General features: G+C 46.8%; 2 protein-coding genes across 6 annotated transcripts in view; both read right to left on the bottom strand.

The window, feature by feature from the left end:
- The window catches only part of LOC133381083 (zinc finger protein 91-like), a 164,079-nt gene extending 144,696 nt beyond the window's left edge, over positions 1-19,383 (bottom strand). The window contains exon 1 of the mRNA XM_061619595.1: positions 19,083-19,383. The gene's annotated coding sequence lies outside the window, so the exon portion shown is untranslated. The remainder of the gene's footprint in view (positions 1-19,082) is intronic.
- On the bottom strand, positions 1,306-20,364 carry LOC133381082 (zinc finger and SCAN domain-containing protein 2-like). Of its 5 annotated transcripts, XM_061619592.1 has the most exons (5): positions 20,321-20,364; positions 19,397-19,577; positions 9,024-9,727; positions 6,692-6,818; positions 1,306-5,391 (listed from the first exon to the last, which is right to left on the bottom strand). In XM_061619592.1, the coding sequence occupies exons 3-5, from the start codon at positions 9,717-9,719 to the stop codon at positions 3,923-3,925; spliced, it is 2,292 nt and encodes a 763-aa protein (XP_061475576.1). In that variant the 5' UTR covers positions 9,720-9,727; positions 19,397-19,577; positions 20,321-20,364; the 3' UTR covers positions 1,306-3,922. The 5 variants fall into 5 exon arrangements, with proteins under 5 accessions (XP_061475576.1, XP_061475574.1, XP_061475575.1 ...); XM_061619590.1 differs by lacking the exon at positions 20,321-20,364 and having other exon boundaries at positions 19,397-19,654; XM_061619591.1 differs by lacking the exons at positions 19,397-19,577; positions 20,321-20,364 and adding an exon at positions 18,894-19,074.
- Between the last annotated feature and the right edge of the window lie 899 nt (positions 20,365-21,263).

The following is a 21,263-nucleotide window of genomic DNA, read 5'->3' as shown; positions in this document are numbered from 1 at the left end:
CTTCCACATGAGTCTTCTTTAGAGCACAGTGGGACCCCAGGGCCAGGACACTCCCAGCGTTTCACTGCCGTTTCCCAACCACCAGCATCCACTAAGGCAGCTGCTTTACTCTGCCCAACGGTAAGGCTGCCTTGTCTGTTAAAGAACATATGAAGAGCCTGCTAGATCATCTAGCGGACCATCTAGTCCAGCATCCTGTTCTCACAGTGGACACCCAGAGGCCCATGGGAAACCCTAAACTAAACATCTGAGGTTTACAACACTAATGGACAGTGAGTACATTTGGATCTACTGATAGATCATCAAACAATTTGCAGCAAGGGTTTCCGACACCCAATTGTTCAATGACAGCAACAACAGAAAGGGCTCCCCTGCCCTGCTAACTTTGGCTGACATGAGTCCCTGATCTGCAGTAACTTAGGTGTAGATCTGTACTTGTATATGAAGGTTATCCCCAATACATGACTTGTGGGATGCAGCGGGGACTTGGTTTCTTTTCCCGAGATCCTGCTGTTTTGCACGTCAAGGCACTTTCTTCCGAGTCAGATCGTGAATCCTTCTAGTCTCTGGCAGTTCTCGAAAACCAGGTAAGCTATTCTGCCACCATTTTAAGCTTGTGAGATAAACACATCTGGTTGCCTGCGGTGAGTGAAAATGGCCCCTAGGCAAACAGGCAGGGAGGGGCCAGAGCACAAGCTCCTTCCCATCAACTGAATAATTATAGTAATAAATCAACAGTAATAAGCAGTAGTAGTAAAAGTAATGGCATTAGTGGCAACACAAATAAACATTAATTTAAAATATTCAATATAATAAATACGGCAAAACAAACCAGAGGAACCTAAACAAGTTTAAAATAATGTCAATTGTCTCCAAAAATATATAATTGGGGGGACTCTGTGTGTATCCCTCCCCCAATACCCCTTGAGCCACAGGAAGCCAATGTGATGCCCTCAAGATGTTGTGGCCTTCAGCTCCCATCATCCCTGGCCATTGCCTGTGTTGGATGGGGGTGATGGGAGACAGAGTCTACAATGTCTGGAGGGCTACTCCTGCCTTGGCCTTCATATCTCTTGTCCTACTTTTTTAGTACTAGCCCCCACCCTTTTACCAGTGGGTCACGGCCCCAGACCCAACCTTAATATCAGTTTTAGTTTGTTTTTACTTTCATGAATTGACAGCCCCGTGACATCACCAAGCCCTTCCTCGTGAAGCTAAGGCTTTTGGCTGCTGCAGGCCTCCTAACCCTACTCCTCACGTAGGAACTTGAGAACAGAAGGCAAAAACATTTTGCATGCAGAACAGTAATATTTCAAGACCCATCTTTAATCCAAAGTTGCAACCCAGAAGCCACTTTTGATTTTTTTTTTAAACCCACAATGTTATTTTTGCATCTCATGAAGCTAAAATGATGAAACTGAGGTTATCATACTTTGGACACATAATAAGACGACATGATTCACTAGAAAAGACTATAATGCTGGGAAAAACAGAAGGGAGTAGGAAAAGAGGAAGGCCAAACAAGAGATGGATTGATTCCATAAAGGAAGCCACAGACTAGAACTTATAAGATCGGAACAGGGTGGTTCATGACAGATGCTCTTGGAGGTCGCTGATTCATAGGGTCGCCATAAGTTGTAATTGACTTACACATAATAACAACAAGAAGAATCGTATAGCATCTAGCACAGTACATTGGGATTGCTAAAGCAGGCAGAAACATTATTAAGTGGTCCACCAAGTGATCTCGGGGGGGGGGGGGAAGTTTGGGAACCACTGGTGTAGGCAATAGTCTGACAGAATAAGGCAATTTATGGGCCAATAGTCTGACTCAGTATAAGGCAACTTCCTGTGGTCCTAATGCTTAAAGCGACAGGTCACCCATTGGGGACCAGAACTGGCAATGCAACTGTACCATTCAAGCGTTTACACACTCTGAGTCCTAGATTCCTATCAAGCAGTTGGTTTTCACTGACCTGAAGTCAACTGATTATATTAGGGAAAACTGCATACAGAACAGGAGAAATGAGCACTGAAATCCTAATGTATTTTTGTGTGGATTTGAAAAGAAAGACATTGCAAATTAATGTGGAAATGTGGCAAACTGACCTTAAGACTGGAAAAATGAGAAACTGAAATTGGCAGATTTGCCTCCCCCTACATAGCAGGATATTCCCCACGGCAGAGGTTTTTATGAACCAGGGCAGGGATAGGAAACCAGTGGCTCTCCAGATGATGCTGGACTACAACTCCCATCTTCCCTGACCATTACCAATGCTGCCTAGGGCTGGTGGGAGTCCCACAACATCTAGAAGGCCACAGGTTCCCCATTTCTACCTTACTGGTAGTGGAAGGGTGGGCAGAACCAATTTTGCTGGCAAGTGCTAATGCTGACACCTTCCATTTCAATTCCCCCTCTGGGCCCCTGACCTAGTGTTGCTCAGTCACCCAGGCTGCAGCAGTGAGAAGAGGCTCTGGATGGTGCTGTGGGTTGCATCAGAGTAGGCGGTGGGCCCTCCTGAGGTCTCATGCCATCAGCAAATGCCCAGTAGTGCTGACCCCTGGCGCTAGACCTGTCATTTGGTATAATGACACAAACAAAACAGGACAATGTTCCACACATATGTACACACAGGGTTGTATTCAATGGAGCACTAAGATAATCATTCTGTCACTGCAATCTCCCCATCCTCTCCTCTCACACGCCCACTAAATCTGTTCTGGGGGTTCTCCCAACTCTCGGAGCAGATTTGAGGATGATGAGGCATGCGCATGGGGAAGAGAACTTCATTGTACTAGTGCTCCAGAGTGTGGAAAAGTTACTTTTTTGAACTACAACTCCCATCAGCCCAATCCAGTGGCCATGCTGGCTGGGGCTGATGGGAGTTGTAGTTTTAAAAAAGTAACTATTCCAAGCTCTGCGCTAATCCTAGCACAGAAAGTTAGCTGAATAGCTTCCCTGACCATTAACCATGCTGGCTAGGGCTGATGGGACCTGGAGTCCAGTGACATCAGGTAAGGCCACCAGGTTCCCCATCCCAGCTTTAAGGGCAAATGAATAGCGGCTTAGTCTTCCTGGTTGGAAGGGGCCAGAGGCAAGGCTTGCACTCTAAAATAAAAATAAGAGGCATAAGAACATAAGGAGAGTCTGCCTAGATCAGGCCAAAAACTCTTAGCATCAGGAGGGCACCATGTTGGCTAACCCTGGCCTAGGTTTTCAGGCCATTTCCTATATTCTAAGCATCCTTACGTTTTCACACTCATGTAGATTCTCTGATTTTACAGAAAACAGACAGAATCTATTCTCACACTCTGAGAATTTGTATAGTTTTTCTCCAGTATGTGCTCTCGTTTTCCCCCTGTGCCTTCCAGAAAAGCAAAGACCATGCAGCCAAACAACCTCAGGGATCTTTCTCAGGAAGTGCATTCATATCTCATACGCACAGTCATTTAAAAGCACATTCCTATGAAATACTTCCTGTGAACTGAGGGAGGCAGATTAGTGGCTGGATAATAAAAATGGCCACCCCTATTCTAGCCCATAGTTAAAAAGGTGAACATCTTCAGCAACTACTACAGAATCTCTGATGTCTAGCATGCTGGGAGAGATTACAGAAAATTTGGTCTAGACCAGCCTTTTCCAACCTTTGGGTCCCCAGATGTTGTTGGACTACAACTCTCATCAGCCCCAACCAGCACAGGCAATGGTCAGGAATGGTGGGAATTGTAGTCTCACAACATTTGGGGACCCAAAGGTTGGGAAAGGCTGGTCTAGACTCTGAAGCAAGATTATTTCATGCCCCTGTCCCCTCCCACTTATGTTTTAAGAATATCCAAAAGTCTTGAGTTCCTGTACAAATTTTCTGACATCCAGCATAGTCTGGGCTCCTACTGAAGGCACCTTGCCCCACTGCCTAAGTTTTCATGTCATAACCTTCTCTATACTTGAAGCAACCCCTTTTGGTTTCACTCCTGTGTGGATTCTCTGATGTTTACGGAAACCACAAAAGCTGCAGAACCTTTTCTCGCAATCGGAGCATTCATACGGTTTCTCGCCCATATGCGTTCTCCTGTGTCCAGCGAGGGACGCTTTCTGGCTGAAGCTTTTGTCGCAGTCTGTGCATTTATGGGGTTTCTCTCGTGTGTGGATGGTCTTGTGCCTTAGAAGGTCAGAGAGCTGAGAGAACCATTTCCCACACTGCGAGCACTGATAGGGCTTCTCTCCTGTATGTAACTTCTTGTGTCGGATGAGGTTAGGGGCGTAACCAAACCGCTTCCCGCACTTGGAGCACTCGTAGGGTTTCTCTCCAGTGTGGGCTCTCCGGTGCGTAATAAGCGACTGTTTATCACAGAAGCTTTTGCCACAGTCTGAACACTGGTGCGGCTTCTCCCCTGTATGGGTTTTCTCGTGAATCAGGAGGGAGCCTTTCCAGCGGAAGTTCTTGCCGCATTCTGAGCATGCGTAGGGCTTCTCCCCTGTGTGGGTCCTCTTGTGCATGATAAGGGATTTCTTATCACACAAGTGTTTGCCACACTCCAAGCACTGGAACGGCTTCTCTCCCGTGTGCAGCTTCTTGTGCCTCGCAAGATTCGGGGCATAGCCGAAGCGCTTCCCGCACTCAGAACACTCAAACGGCTTCTCCCCATTGTGGGCTCTCTGGTGTGCATTGAGGGAATTTTTGTCACAGAAGCCTTTGCCACAGTCTGAGCAGGTATGCAGTTTCTCTCCTGTGTGGGTTCTCTTGTGTCTCCAAAGGACAGAGCGCTGGGAGAAAACTTTCCCACACTGTGAGCAAGTGTACAGCTTCTCACCCGTGTGTACCCTTTGGTGTTTCCGAAGGTGAGAGCCGTCGCTGAAGGTTTTCCCACACTCGGCGCAATCATACCGTTCCTCCACAACATGGGTCCTCTTGTGAGTGACAAGACGGCTGAAGCTTTGCCCGCAATCTGCGTACTGGTGGGGGCTCTTTCCTGTGTGGGTTCTCAGATGTACAAGAAGGTGCACTGTGTTCATGAAGACTTTCTCACAGTAGATGCACATTGACGGCTTTTCTTTCCACGCTGCTTCTTGATCCTTAGAAAGATCAGAGCCCCGATGGAGGTTTTCTCCACTGTCAGTTGCCATAGTTTTTGTCTGGTGCTTACAGATTCCCCCCGGAAAAGGACTTTTACGGATGCCTTTGTCACCTTCCTGACAAAAAAAAGTTTGTTTTGTTGCCTTCCCTGGATGGTCTTCTTGATGTCCTTCTGAGCCCTGTTGACTTCCAGGTGTTTTATTCATCTCAAGAATGTGGAGAGACATCCCTCTGCCTCTTCCCAGCAGTACTGCAGTAAGGTTCCCTGGCTCGGTCTGAAAGGGCTCCTTGTTCTTCCGCACACGCCTGTCAGCTTCTGGAACAGGAAATCGTGACGTGAGTTGCATCAGAGAAACATGGGAACCTCTAAGCAGCAAATACACCAAAAAGTGAATCGATACTTATTAAAACTTGATATTCTATTTTTCAACAGATTGATTAATGCAAGGCAGCTTCAATAAAATAGGACAGAGGAGTAGTCACTGCAACAAAATGTTGCAGAGTGAAGTGTTTCTGTTCAGGGTACTTCATTCCTTCCCCCTCGCCCTTGTTGGAAGTGGAGAAGAACAACTCCTGTTTGGGTTCTTTTGTTCGTATTCCAGAAGGAAGATAGAGTTAGGGTCCTCCAGCTGGCTAGGCTTGCCTACCTTTACCTGTGCTCTTCTCTACCTAACTTTCTTCTGTTGTAAACTGATATGCTCAGGGTAGCTGATCTGCCCCTCTTTCCTTTGTCTTCTTCTTTGACTGTCTGAGGAGAGAGGAGGCATCTTTGTCTTTTCTCTCTCTCCTGAGCCATGAGGGCAATACCCACGTCTGGGCATTGCGCCTCCAACTTAGTTAGTTAGATCTACTACGTATTTCTATAAATAAAGTCGCTTTTTATTTTACTACGTCTTAAATCTAAATGTGGGGTAAAAGCCTGCTACTTAGGTATACACACACACTGGCACACACGCAGCTCCAACTGCTGACAATCTCTGCATATATACAAATTTCCACAACAGCTCTCACCACCAAATAGTTAGCATTCTGTTCCCACTAAGGATACTTAGGCCCCATCCATGCTATATGCTTAAATCAGTATTATAGCACTTTGAACAGTCATAGCTTCCCCCAAAGGATCCTGGGAAATGTCGTGTGTGAAGGGGAGAGTTATCAGGAGAGGCCCCTGTTCCCCTCACTGAGCTACAGTTCCCAGGGTGGTTTCACAATTAATCCCTCTTCTCAGGGAACTCTGGGAATTGTAGCTCCGCAAGGGGAATGGGGTCTCTCCTACTAACTCTCAGCTGGCGATGCTGGGGTGAGGAAAGACACAATGGACCTGTCCACACCATACATTGAAAGCACATGGCTTCCCCAAAGAATCCTGGGAACTGAGACTTGTTAAGGATGCTGGAAACTATAGCTCTGTGGGGGATAAACGACAGTTCCCAGGATTCTTTGGGGAAAGCCATGTGCTTAAATGTGGGGTGTGGCTACAACCAGCGGCGAAATCCCCATTTTCAAAATATAAAATCCAGCAGTTCTCTAGATCTGTTTCAGGACAAAACATTGCCTGATTTTCCATTGGCAAATGATCGTATGGTATATCTAAGAGTTTGGCTCCTAATCCTTACCAAGAATGCTGGCGTCTGCATCATCCTCTGTCTTGGCCTGCACAGAGAAGTGCATCTTCATTGTCTCCAGTGGATCTTGCTCTGACCTGAGGGAATTAACTGCCACCTTGTCCAAAAGGCCTGTCACCTGAAATACAAAAGGGGAGGGGGAGAAAGAGTCTATAATGGGAATTCTCATTCTCCTTAAGAGTGGTAGAGCCAGGAACAATAATGCTGCTTAATTATTGTTTAAGAGGCTTTGAGCTCCCAGGAGAAGTGACATTCAAGAGCTTCTTAAAAACGAATGAACGGGTAAAAGCCATTGCAGCTGACTGCCTGTCCAGCAGCAGCCAACGTGATGCTCTCCAGATATCATTGGACTTCAGTTCCCACCAGCCCCGGACAGGATGGCCAATAGTCAGGGATGATGGGAGTTGGTGTCCAGCAACACCCGGAGGCCACCACATTGGCTGTACCTGAGGTTCACCAGTGTTGTTCTGCGCATGTTGTGGAGTTTTCTAATGATCACTGACTGTACAGACCAGAGATGGAGGGGGGAGGGGAGCCACTTGTGTCCCTCCAGATGTTGTCAAACTCCAACGCCCATCATCCCTGACCACTGGCCATGTTAGCTGGAGGTGATGGGAGCCAGAGTCCAACAACATCTGGAGGACCACAAGTTCCCCAATGATTATCTAAGTCTTTGTATCATTGGGTTCAGTGGTGCTTACTCTCAGGAAACGGCACAGGATTGTAGTCATGCTGATCTTAATACATTGTTACACTATGCACTGCTGTTATTTGGGGGGGTGTATCTATATATCTACCTATCTATGAACCTACACAAACACACAACATACATGTATCCCAGGGATGGGGAACTTGTTTTCAGCCCAAGGGCCGCATTCTCTCATTTGCAACCTTTGGGGGGGGGGACACATGGCAGTAGTGGGCAGAGCCAGAGGCAATAGTGGGTGGAGGAAAATATTTGATTTTTAGGTTTGTACAATAAGCTACATCCCAGCCATACTAAAGTTAGAGGGGTTTACACACACACAAACACATCCTTCTCCATTCTTCATCCAGGCAAGCATTATCCCACTGAAGACGGGCTGTAGCTCAGTGGTAGGCAATCTGCTTTGCATGCAGAAGGTTCCAGCATCTCCAGGTAAGGCTGGTTTCCTGACAGTTTCCTGGGTTCTTGTGCCCGTCCTGAATAACACTGGATCTATCTTGAAGGGGAAGGGCTGTCGCTCACTGGCAGAGCATCTGTCTTGCATGCAGAAGGCCCCAGGTTCAATCCCCAATGGCATCTCCAGGTAGGGCTGGGAGGAACTCCCTGTCTGAAACCTTGGAGAGCCGCTGCCAATCAGTGCAATACTGAGCTAGATGGACCAATAGGTTTGATTCAGTACAAGGCAGTTTCCTATGTTCTTACGCTCAAGGACACTCTCCACCCAGGCCAGAGTGCTTAAGGTGAGTGAATGGTTTCGGAAGAGTTCTAAGGGGCAGGCAGAGAAGCCTGGGGGGCTACATTTGGCCCTTGGGCTGGGAGTTCCCCACTCCTTATAAACACACACACACACACACACCCTACCTACCTACCTGTCTGTCTGTCTGTATAATAATGGATCCACAGAACAGTCTGCATTTGTGGACTTTCCATTTTTTTTGCGGGGGGCGGAGGTATGGAGGGCTGTCCTCATGAGCTCCTGCACGTCAAAACTTTCCACTACACCAACAGAGGCCACCTGGTTGACCACTGTGGGATGCTCGACTAGACAGGCCTTTGGGCTGATGCAGCAGGGCTTCTTGTTCCATTCCGGCCCGAAGGCCAGATCAAGCTCTGCTCTCCCCCCTTTCTACAGCACCTACAACTCTCCTTATTAACCATGCCCACAACTCCGCTTTCCCTCATTTAGAAATGCCTCTGATGCCGTTTTCTCTGGTGGGTTTTTGGTGATGAGGAGGACAAAAATGACTGAAAGGACTGGGCATGTTTAGACTTGAGAAGACAGAGGGGAGATATGATAGCGCTCTTCAAGTACTTGAAGGTTGTTACACAGATGAAGGCCAGGATCTCTTCTCGATAGTCCCAGAGTGCAGGACACAGAATTATGGGCTCAAGTTACAGGAAGCCAGATTGTGGCTGAACATCAGGCAAAACGTCCTAACTATGACAATGGAACCAATGACCCAGGGAGGCGGTGGGCTCCCCAACACTGGAAGCCTTCAAGAGACAGCTGGACAGGCACCTGTCAGGTATGCTTTACGTTGTATTCTGGCATTGAGAAGAGGGTTGGACTCGATGGCCTTATAGGCCCCTTCCAACTCTATGATTCTATGGCCTCACCTTGCCTCCCGCTCTTGCAGCCTCTGGCACATTCATCAAGAAGTCCTCCGCCTGGGCTACAGCCTTGGCACAGGTCTCCGGATTGCGCTCCTTGACCCAGCTCTGCATTTCCTGGGGCAGGATCCTCAGGAACTGCTCCAGGGTCACCAGCTCCAGGATCTGCTCCTTGCTGTGCCTCTCCGGCTTCAGCCACCGGCAGCAAAGCTCCCGGAGCTGCCTGCATACCATGCGGGGGGCCTCGGCCTCCCAGTAACAGAACTGCCTGAAGCGCTGGCACAGCATCTCTGAACTGACATCCTCCTCGCCCAGAGCATCCTCTTCAACTTTCACAGACATCTTCAGCCTCTCTTGGGTTTCTCCACCAAAGCCTGGTAGGCTCTGGGTCACAGGCTCCCCTCTAGGCCTCTGGCTGACATCAGATTCTCCCTGAATTTCCTGAGTCTCCTCCTCTGGCCAGGCTTGAGGCACTGGTGGGCTTTTCCATCCTGGCTTTGGGTTCTGCATAATCTCCAGGAATTCTTGCCATTGGGCTTCCCAGCACTGTTGGAGCCCCTCGTGCAGCTCTTGTTTGATCCGAACCGGAGCGGCCCCACTCAGGAACTCTCCAATGGTCCCAACCTGGAGAACATGAGGGCCTCTACTTCCCACCGCCACCTTCTCGTGAGGTTTGGGTCCTGGCGAGTCCCTCTCCTCCATTTAGGTTCCTGGTTTGGAGAAGAAGTTCAGATTTAATCACTGCAAAGTGCATGCACGAGCGCATGGGTGAGTGGAATCGGACAAAAATGTCCTTCAAAACAACACGATGGTATTGTGATAGCTCTTTCAAGTTACCAGCATAACCTGCTATTTTGGTGAGAGTACTCCATCCCATTCCCTCCCCCCTTTTCACCACCACCACCTCCAAAAGCACTCCCAGGAATACAAGATGTTGCCTTATACCGACAACAGCTGCTCTCCAGGATTTCAGGCAGGGATCTCTCACAGTGCCTACCTGGAGACGCCGGGTCTTGAACCTGGGACCTTCTGCATGCAAAGCAGATGCTCTAACCACTGAGCTATAGCCTTCCCCAAAGGATGGAGGTGATGGAAGAGCACCTCTAGCAGGGAGCCTGGTGAGCCACAGCCAGCCAGCACGGACAGTACTAGCTTCAGAGGAAGCTTCCTTATTCCATCTCAGAACATCACTCCATCTAGCTCAGTATTGTCTACACTGACTGGCAGTGGCTCTCCAGGGTTTCAGGCAGAGGATGTTGTGATGCGTCCTTCCCTGGCTCTCCCTGTCAGGTTCCTACCTGCTCGTGGTTACTGCCTGTCTCTAGGCACCACCAGGGACTCCACCAGTCCGGACCGCTGTCTCTTATGATTTCTCTCCCCGCTCTAGCACAGATCTCAACAGATCCCCCTGCTAGGCAACCACCAGTAACGTCCCAATACTAGTATTCCCAGAGACTCTGTATACTGGTATTGTTATTCTCTTCACCGCTGCCACCATTTGTTACAGTTCCCCTTCAGCCTTGGTCATTACCTTACCCTCCCTTCTGGTCTGTGAAACCCCAGCCAAGGATCAGGCCTTTGGTAAACCAAATTAAGTATTTATTAAAGATAACAAAACTAACAAGATTAACAAGATTTCTTCTTAAGGCACATAAGCATATGGTTTTACTCAATACTAATCCGAACTCCACCTCCCTCCTTCTTCACTCTCTCCTGACAAACAACTCTCTCAAACCCCACCAAGCAATCCACTCTTTCTCTTCACCCCCCTATTCCACAATTTACCACCTCACATTCACCCAGATTTACCTGTCATCCTTTCATTTATACTGTCAGCCATTTTAAACATTCAGCCAATCATCAAGCATTCTATTGCCCATTCACTCCCCCTCCTCTTTCACTACTTACCATGTATACTCTAAACAACCAGCACTTACCATATATACACTAATATATAGGAACATCACATTTCCCCCCCCCTTAAATAACGGCAGAGTATTATTCCTGTTCCAGGATTTATACGTCGCGTTAACAAATAAAAGTCTCTATGGGGAAAATGTCTTTCTTTGTTCCTCTGTCTGGTCACGTCACTGCAGTCCCAGCCACTTACATGGAAAGTCCATCGGCCAGTACATTGTCCTTGCCTTTTATGAACTGGAAGTCCACTTGATAGTCCTGTAGGGCCCAGGACCACCTCTGCAGCATAGTGTTATGGTTTTTCATAGTCTGCAACCATAACAAGGCCCGATGATCCGTAGTCACTGTGAATCTTCGTCCCCACACGTATGGGCGCAACTTGTTCAGTCCCCACACGACCGCTAGGCACTCCTTCTGGACCGACAAATAGTTTTTCTCCCTCGGCGTCAGCTTGCGACTCAGGTACGCCACTGGATGTCTGGTGCCTTCTCTCTCCTGCAGCAAGACGACTCCCAGCGCGAGGTCTGACGCATCTGTAGCCACGATGAATGGTTGCTCATAGTCTGGTGCTATTAATATGGGTCCTTGGCACAAGGCTTGCTTCAGCAGATCAAAAGCCTTCTGACATTCATCCGTCCATATCACACGCTCAGAACACTTCTTCTTGGTCAATTCATGCAAGGGGGTTGCTATTTCCCCAAAATTCCTCACAAACTTCCTATAAAATCCAGCCACACCCAGAAATGCCCTTACTTGTTTTTTGGTTAAGGGGATCGGCCACGCTTGTATTGCCTCCACCTTGCTCCATAAGGGGGTGATTTTCCCACTCCCCACCTTATGTCCTAAATAGATTACTTCCTTTAGTCCAAACTGGCATTTCTTAGCTTTTATTGTGAGGCCTGCTTTTCTTAAGGCCTCCAATACTGTTGTCAGGTGTTGGACATGCTCAGGCACCGACTTGCTAAAAATGGCCACGTCATCGATATAGGCCACTGCAAAATCTGACATGCCTCGCAACACAGTATTGATTAGCCTCTGAAATGAACTTGGTGAGTTCCTTAGTCCCATGAGTAAGGTCACAAACTCATATAACCCATCTGGTGTACTGAAGGCAGTTTTGGCTCTGGATTGCTCGTCTAGTTCCATTTGCCAAAATCCTTTACAGAGATCTAGTGTAGAGATAATGGTTGCTGCTCCCAATAACTCTAACATAGCGTCTACCCTAGGCATAGGATACGCATCTGGGACAGTAATTTTATTGATTAGCCGATAATCAATGCAAAACCTTGTCGTTCCATCTTTTTTCGGAACCAAGACAATACTTGAGGCCCAGGGACTGATGGATTCCCTGATCACTCCTAATTCCAGCATCTCTTCCACCTCCTTTTTGATCTCATTCAAAACTTTCCCATTCACACGGTACGGAACAGATCTGATTGGGGCATGATCTCCAGTATCAATGGAATGTATAACTATACTGGTTCGGCCAGGTTTGTTGCTAAAGAGATTCCTATAGGTTTTCAAAACTCTCAGAATCTCTTCTTTTACTTCCTCCTCTACCTCCTCTGACCATTCCACTTGATCTACCCCTCCTTTGTCTTTGCTTTCCTGTACCAAATCTGGAAGTTCAGGCCCACTTCCCTCAGGGAATAAGGTAACTTGCAACACCTGTGCATCCCTGGTATGGTAAGGCTTCAACATATTTACATGAACCACTTTGCTTTTGTTTAATTGGTCTGTGGTGATTACATATGTCACTGTGTCAAGCCTTTCTCTGATGGTATATGGTCCTTCCCAGTTAGCCTGTAATTTGTCATGTTTCCTGGGTATGAACGCCATAACCATATCTCCCACATCATACACACGTTCTCTGGCTGTTCTGTCATACCAGTAACTTTGCTTCTCCTGTGCATGACTCAAATTATCTTTCACTACTTCCATCATTGATGTTAATTTATTGCGGAATTCCAATACAAAATCTACTACAGAAGTTTTGTACTCTCCCAGAGTTCCTTCCCATGAATTTTTTAGCAGTTCCAAAGGTCCCCTCACTTTTCTAGTAAACATTAGTTCAAAGGGTGAGAAGCCTGTTGACTCCTGAGGGACTTCTCTGTATGGAAATAAGAAGCATCCCAACCGTTCATCCCAGTCTTGTGGGTGATCTTGAACATAGCTTCTTATCATGCCCTTCAAAACTCCATTAAATCTGGTTCTGTATTTGCTAGGTACTATCAATTGCTTCACTGGTTCACATTCATCCTTTCTCTCAGCAGGCATCCACAGTCTATATAAAATCCCATTCTCACACACAACTTGATTCCTCAGTTTGTCAGTGAAAGGAATCTGTTGGGTCAGAGCTTGTTCCTTTACCTGCTTCAAACTGATATCTTTATGCAGCTCTTCCCTGAATTGCTCTGCTTCTTCCCCAGAGACCACTTGATACAGTTTGTCTTCTTCAGCAGGCCTGCTAGTGGTTGCTATGGTGACCTGAGGCTAGTTAACAGATTCCACCCTGTTTGTTTCAGCCCCCCTTAATATGGCTTCTTTTTCTCTGCCAATTTGCTGTCTGGTCACTACATAGATCTTTCCTTGGGCGCCCATTACATCCCTTCCCAGTATTACTGGTTCTTGTTGCTGGGCATTAATGCCTACTTTATATCGGCCCTCTCGGCCTCTCCAAGTCATTTCCACCAGGGCCACAGGCAAACTTTCTGGTTGACCCCTCACTCCTTGGATAGTCACTGTTTCCTGAGGTAATATTTCTTCAGATTTTATTAAATCTGGCCTCAGTAACGTCTGAGCGGCACCAGTGTCAAGCAATGCCCAATAATTTGCCCCTTGTACACTCACTTCCTCTCTCAGATTTGAATCAAGGTCTGTTACTTCTGTCCAGTTTATCTGGCAAAACTGAACCTTTTTCGCTGTTTCTAAAGCCTTGGGCTCTGTTTTCACTGCCCTTGTCTGAGCAGGATTACTACTGGGGTTGGCAACCTCACATTGAAAACGTAGGTGCCCTGGTCTACCACATTTGTAGCATAATTTCTCCTCACTTTTAGGGTACACAGATCCACTCTGGGGTGTCCTGTGCCCTTCAGATTTTAATGGAGGACTCACTCGCTGTGGTACCACATCCCTTCTTCCAGCACTATACGGTCTGGGTTTAAACTCTCTTGATGTTTTCCCCACCCAGCCAGTTCTATTAGAGGCGAAGTGATCCGCCATCTCTGCGGCCTCCTGCACAGATGTAGGGGAACGGTCTTTGACCAGGAGCCTTATTTCTGGTGGTAACTGATGGTATAATTGATCCAGTATCATGAGGCTTTTCACCTCTTCCACTGACTGAGCTTTGGCACTACTCATCCACTTTCCAAATATATCCATCAACTTTGCTCCCAGTTCCACAAAAGACCTCCCTGTCTGTATCTGGCAGTTTCTGAAAAGCTTTCTAAAATAATCAGGCCCCAGTCTGAATCTTTTAAACACTGCTTCTTTGAATTCCGCATAGGTGACGGGCCTGTCCGAGGGGAAATATTGGTATACCTCAGCCAATTCCCCTTTAATCAGGTTTGATAAATACTGCATGTATTTATCTTCAGGTAGCCCCCACAACTGAGCTGCTTTTTCAAAGGTGCTGAGGTAAATTTGAGGATCTTGTCCAGGCTCATAGACAGCAAAGTCCTTTGGAGTAATTTTTATTTTTGCTCCATCTCTCTCTTTCCTTGTCTCCTCAGAGTGAAATTTCTCTCTATCAAATTTTAACTTTTCTACTTGTAATTCAGCATCCAATGCTCGTTGCTTCTCCCTCTCCTCAAACCCCAATCTCATTCTCTCAATTTCCAACTCCCTGTTTTTCCTTCTCTGCACCTTCCATCCTCAATCTCTCAGCTTCCAACTCTCTCTGCTTGTCTTTTTCCTCAGCCTCCATCCTCAATCTCTCAACTTCCAACTCTCTCTGTTTTTCCTTCTCTGCACCTTCCATCCTCAACTTCTCTCTCAAGTACTCTATATAAGCAGGATTGCTTAAATATCGTTCTGGGGTCTCTTCTCTGACAGGTTGTTTTTGCTGGGCAGTTGCAAATCCTATAAGTGCTACCCTCAATTCATCTACCCCTTTACCCTCATGAGGTAAATTGAATGTTATGCACTTCTCCACCAGCTCCTCTCTTTTCATTTTTATGTATTCAGCCATGGTGTTTGAGTTCACTCACTCTTTGCCACACACTCTTTGCCAGTCACTCTCACAAGAAATCTTGTTTTGTTATTTCTGTTTGCCACACAACTATTAGGGATTGTCTAGTATTCGTATCTCACTGCTACAGCCAACACCTGTGACGTAGTCTCCTTTGTCACCACGTGTCTTTGGGACTCTCTTTGGTTCGTATCTGGATTCTCTGTTGTTCATATCCCACCGCTACTGACACCACATGTGAGGCGTCCTTCCCTGGCTCTCCCTGTCAGGTTCCTACCTGCTCGTGGTTACTGCCTGTCTCTAGGCACCACCAGGGACTCCACCAGTCCGGACCGCTCTCTCTTATGATTTCTCTCCCCGCTCTAGCACAGATCTCAACAGATCCCCCTGCTAGGCAACCACCAGTAACGTCCCAATACTAGTATTCCCAGAGACTCTGAATACTGGTATTGTTATTCTCTTCACCGCTGCCACCATTTGTTACAGTTCCCCTTCAGCCTTGGTCATTACCTTACCCTCCCTTCTGGTCTGTGAAACCCCAGCCAAGGATCAGGCCTTTGGTAAACCAAATTAAGTATTTATTACAGATAACAAAACTAACAAGATTAACAGGATTTCTTCTTAAGGCACATAAGCATATGGTTTTACTCAATACTAATCCGAACTCCACCTCCCTCCTTCTTCACTCTCTCCTGACAAACAACTCTCTCAAACCCCACCAAGCAATCCACTCTTTCTCTTCTCCCCCCTATTCCACAATTTACCACCTCACATTCACCCAGATTTACCTGTCATCCTTTCATTTATACTGTCAGCCATTTTAAACATTCAGCCAATCATCAAGCATTCTATTGCCCATTCACTCCCCCTCCTCTTTCACTACTTACCATGTATAAACAACCAGCACTTACCATATATACACTAATATATAGGAACATCACAGATGTCCCTAGCCCTTCCTGGAGATGTTGCCAGGGATTGAATCTGGGACCTTCCGCCTGCAAGCAGTCGCTCTACCCATTGAGCCATGGCCCTTCCGTGAATTCCATGGCCACTGAGCATGCTCAGTTCTCATTGGGCTTTTTTAGGGTTTTTCTTTTTTGCCCATTTAGGGTTGGGCTTGGGGTGTGCGTGTGTTTTGCACAGGGTTGCAGCAGGAGGAAGGGGGGAAAGCAATGCAGAGTTAGGAGAAGGACCAGACATAAAATAAATGCAGGCATGAGGATAGTATCAAATTACGAGATTAAAGCAGCAGCAGCAGTAGCTGATGCAGCAGCTAGGAGGAAGCTATGAAACAGAGGAGGCATGGGGGGTACTGGATGGGATGACATGTATTGGGGGGGAGGCAAATGTCATATTATTCTGAGCCATCACAAAAACCTTAGTTCAGGTTTTGGAGTCTGAGGTGGCAATGTTTTTTTTTAGAAGCTAAAATGATGAAACTGAGGTTATCATACTTTGGACACATCATGAGAAGACAGGATTCACTAGAAAAGACCATAATGCTGGGAAAAACTGCAGGGAGTAGAAAAAGAGGAAGGCCAAATGAGATGGACTGATTCCATAAAAGAAGCCACAGACCTGAACTTACAAGATCTGAACAGGGTGGTTCATGACTGATACTACTGGAGGCCGCTGATTTATAGGGTCGCCACAAGTTGTAATCGACTTGAAGGAACATAACAACAACATTTTAGATGTTTATAATTGTTTTTAAATGCTTTCAATATATATATTTTTTATTGTACAGTAGGGCCCCGCTTTACAGCGATTCGCTAATACAGTGGTCTCAATTAGATGCAATTAGACTAAAGCCCCACTCATACGGCGCTTGTTCTGCTTTTACGGCGGTTTTTGGGCATCGAGCGCTATTCTATTCAATGGGTTCCGCTTTACAGCAGTTTTCGCTTTGCAGCGGGGGTCCGGAACGTAACCCACTGTATGAGTGGGGCCCTACTGTATTGTTTTGCCACTTTGGTATTTTGCCTATGCAGGCTTCTTTGGGAGGAAGCACAGAACAGAAATGTAATTATCTTCATCCCTCCACACACTTCCTTAAGGAGCAAGCCCCATTGAACACAGTGGGGCTCACTTCCGAGTAAACACACAAATGAAGCCCTGCCGATGTATTACGCTCTTGATAACTCTTGAGACATTGCACGAGGGGGGGGGGCAGAGGTACCAAAATGCATAAATGCACACCGTGCCTTCGCTTGGTCCGTAGCTGCCTTTGCAGGCTGAGCTCAGGCGCTACTTGCCTCTGCTCTGCGTTTTTTCTCTTCCCTGGCTCTAGCGTTTCTTTGTTCTGGGTGAAACGGAGACCCTGAAATCAGCTGTACAGACTCCCCTCCCCAAATCTGGAACAGTTGAGGGGTGTGCATGTCTACCTGTACAATCTTGTTCTCTTGACCAGCTGTCAATTTAAATAAGGAGCTGCCTCAGCCCGAGTCAGGCATCTCGCTCTGCGCTGTCTACCCTGACTGGCAACGGCTTTCCAAGGTTTCAGGCAGGGAGTCTCTCCCAGCCCTACCTGGGGATGCTGCCAGAGATTGAACCTGGGACCTTGTGATGCAAGGCAGATGCTCTAACCACTGCGCTATGGCTGTTCCCCATTTACTTCTCCTTTTTCAATTTTTACAGCTCCTCTTACAGCTACCCCTTTCAACTCACCCTCTTGTTCTGCTGCTGCCCAGATGTTGTGCCTCTCTGGAATCTGCAGCCTAAATGCCCAAGCCAGAGGCTGTTCTCTCACTCACTCTCTCCCCCTCCTCCGGAAAAGGAAATGAGAGCAATCCCATTTTCCCCTGCACCTCTAGGAATCAGAGTTCTGTTGGTTTAAGCTTCAATCGGCAATTGGCTCCCACCCCTTTAGAGATCCTGCCAAAAATCCAGTGTTCAAATAATCACAGAAGGACTATGCCTTAACTTGGATTCCTGCGTTGAGCAGGGGGTTGGACTCGATGGCCTTACAGGCCCCTTCCACCTCTACTATTCTAGTCTATACTATTACTATTCTTCTATACTATGACAGCAAAAAGGCATGGGTTGTAGTGGCCAAGTGTGTGTTTTACTCAGAAGTTGACTCGTTGAAAAAAATATACCTAAGTTACAGTGCAATTCTAATCATGCCTTCTGACAAGTCCTACTGAATTCAATGGGACTCACTCCCAGGTAAGGGGCATTAGACTTGCAGCCTTAGTCAAGTCCATTAATTTCCATGGGTTTACTCTAAAGTTGGATGTAACCCAGTATTTGGAGATACATTTAAAGCAAACGACTTCCCCCAAAGAATCCTGGGAACCGTAGCATGTTAAAGGTGCTGAGAACTGTAGCTCTGTAAAGAGTAAACGACAGTTTCCATGATTCCTTTGGGGAGGGAAGCCGTATGCTTTTAATGCATGGTGTTGTTGGGACTGTCTACCTAACAGTGTGTACAGAGCCATGATAACATGGCATTTTAAAAAGTATCTAGAGGTGAGGCTCTATTAATTTCAAGGGGGCATACTCCCATGTGAGTGGGTATTTCAGCGTCGTATTAAACGGTGACCTTAATTCTAAGAGAATAGGAAATTGGGGGTGGCTGGCAGAACGGTATTGAAAGAACAACCTCGATATTCAACTATCAAAGCTAAAGCAAAGGAACAAATAAAGGAACATGAAGAAGCCGCCTAATAACGAATCACTCCGTTTAGCTCACTCTTGTCTACTTAGCTCCATCCTAACTATTAAGCACCTACATATCAAAAGCTTAAGATCATGACATTCCTCACCAAAAATCCAGATGTTCCCGAGGGGTACTTGGATCTGGCCCCAAACACAGCAAGCTCAGGGGAGAAGGCAGATGCGACCCAGGGCAGAACTGCATTCTCAAATCTTACAAGTCTGCTGGGGATGGGCGCTTAAAGGGAGGGGGGATCCTCACTTTCTTCCAACATTCCCCTCCGCCCCCAACTGCATACCTTTAGTTTGTGGCTCCCTCCGTGCAACCCCCGCCTCTAACATCGCTGCAAACAAAGAGGAGTTCCCGCCTTTCCACACTGCATTTCTTTCAGAAACAGGAAAAGGAAGTCGCTCTTTCGCTGCTCTTAGTTGTCGTTTGTTAACCCTTCAAGAGCTTAAGCTCCTCGGCTGCTTCACGGGGAGAGCAAGGGGAGGTGTTACGCACGTTTCTGACTGTGCCCCTTCTCCATATTAAAAACAAAAATGCCATGCACATTTAAAAAAAAGGCTTTGAAAGAAAAGTTTAGGTTAGCCTCAACCCCGTTTTCTTTACCTATTACAGTTCCATGTTCAGGGACTTTTCGTGTTGACTCTCTCACGCTGCTACACACCTCCTGCAGTCGGAAGTGACTGAGTCCAGCCAGAAACAGATTGCCTGCTTAATACTTTCCTTCTGTGATTCTCCTGTTACTGTGGGGAACCCCGACAGTGCACACCGAAGACCTGTGAACATCCTGCAGGCAAATCAGGATGAATGTTCGTGGTCGCATTACCAGCCCATAAACAAATCAGGATAAACGCTCAATAAAAACATGAGAGAACCTTATTCTACTGCTTCCCACATTGGCTTTAAGGTTGTAGCCCAGAAGCAGAATTCTTATGAGCGTTTCTTACCAGAAGGTCCCAGGGTTACCATTTAAACAGGATAAAACAATCCATCAGCTGATAAACAAAACAATACTTAACACATTTATAGCTCATGAGTTCTTTGCATGCATTCAGGTTGGCAGTGAAGGAGAGCAGGGCTCTGATGCCTTTAAAAGCTGAGTGACAGGCAGATATTAAAGAGAGTAAATCTTTTCTAGTCCGGAACTAAAATTATGGGGAAAGCTTCACCTAAACATAAGAACATAAGAACATAAGAAGAGCCTGCTGGATCAGGCCAGTGGCCCATCTAGTCCAGCATCCTGTTCTCACAGTGGCCAACCAGGTGCCTGGGGGAAGCCCGCAAGCAGGACCCGAGTGCAAGAACACTCTCCTCTCCTGAGGCTTCCAGCAACTGATTTTCAGAAGCATGCTGCCTCTGACTAGGGTGGCAGAGCACAGCCATCATGGCTAGTAGCCATTGATAGCCCTGTCCTCCATGAATTTGTCTAATCTTCTTTTAAAGCCATCCAAGCTGGTGGCCATTACTGCATCTTGTGGGAGCAAATTCCATAGTTTAACTATGTGCTGAGTAAAGAAGTTTACTGTTTACCTGTTTGACATTTTGTTTGTCAGGCCTCATGTTACTTGTGTGTGACCCCTGGTTATGGGGGGGCACTCCCCCCTCCTGCAAAAGAGGGCACACATTTTCATGACATGAAGTATGTATATATTTCTGTCATGTTTTGTGAGTGCAGCAGAGGGTGCTATGCACATGCAATATTCCAGAACCAGAAAATCGTCTTGGCAGTTTGGCGCCCCTGGCTACCCCAGGGAAAGGGAGGAATCCTGAGCGAGGGAGTAGAGAGGAGGCCAGCAGCAGGCAGAACTAGACGACCTGTGAGGCTGAATCCCAGGAAGCAGGAAGAAGCTCTGCCAGAAGGGGCTTGGAGTTTGGAGGAGGCACTCAGGAGAAGCAGAACCTGAGCCCTGTTCCCTCATCCCCAAAGTAAGGAAATAATGAAGCACACCTCTCCTTCTGTCTGATCCAAGGGCAAGGAGAAGCTGTGGGTGAGAATTCTCCCATGTAGCCCAGGCATGCAATAATTCTCACGTGGGGGCCGCAGCTTTGTATGCTTGTGTATAAGTCCTTGGGGGGGGCAGCAGCAGTCAACTTCATATGTGCTCTGGGTCCCATAAACAGTTTGGGTGGCCTTGCAAACCTGACCGCGGGGGTTGTGGCACCTAAGGCACTCCTCGCCCAGGGCACTATTTATTCTAGGGCTGGTCCTGCATACTTTAATATAACACATATCCCATTTAGGTTTTTAGAACAGTTTTAGTTTTCTTCCATTTAGATTTTAAATATGGACAGTTTGATTTCCTATTTATTTTACTGACATGTTTGTTTCCAGTTTAATAACTGACATAAATATTTATTTAGGTCTATTTTAAAAAAGACATCATCTTTGCATGACATCAGGTTTCAGAGTTGATTTCTCTTTTGCCTTCTCAGTTCTCTTTCATCTTTCTAAAGACATCCTAGACTTTTGGCA

The sequence above is a fragment of the Rhineura floridana genome, chromosome 3, assembly GCF_030035675.1.
Source record: "Rhineura floridana isolate rRhiFlo1 chromosome 3, rRhiFlo1.hap2, whole genome shotgun sequence".
In the NCBI taxonomy this organism is placed as follows: domain Eukaryota; kingdom Metazoa; phylum Chordata; class Lepidosauria; order Squamata; family Rhineuridae; genus Rhineura; species Rhineura floridana.
The sequence above is the reverse complement of the archived record's forward strand: the minus strand, read 5'-3'. Positions and strand labels throughout refer to the sequence as shown.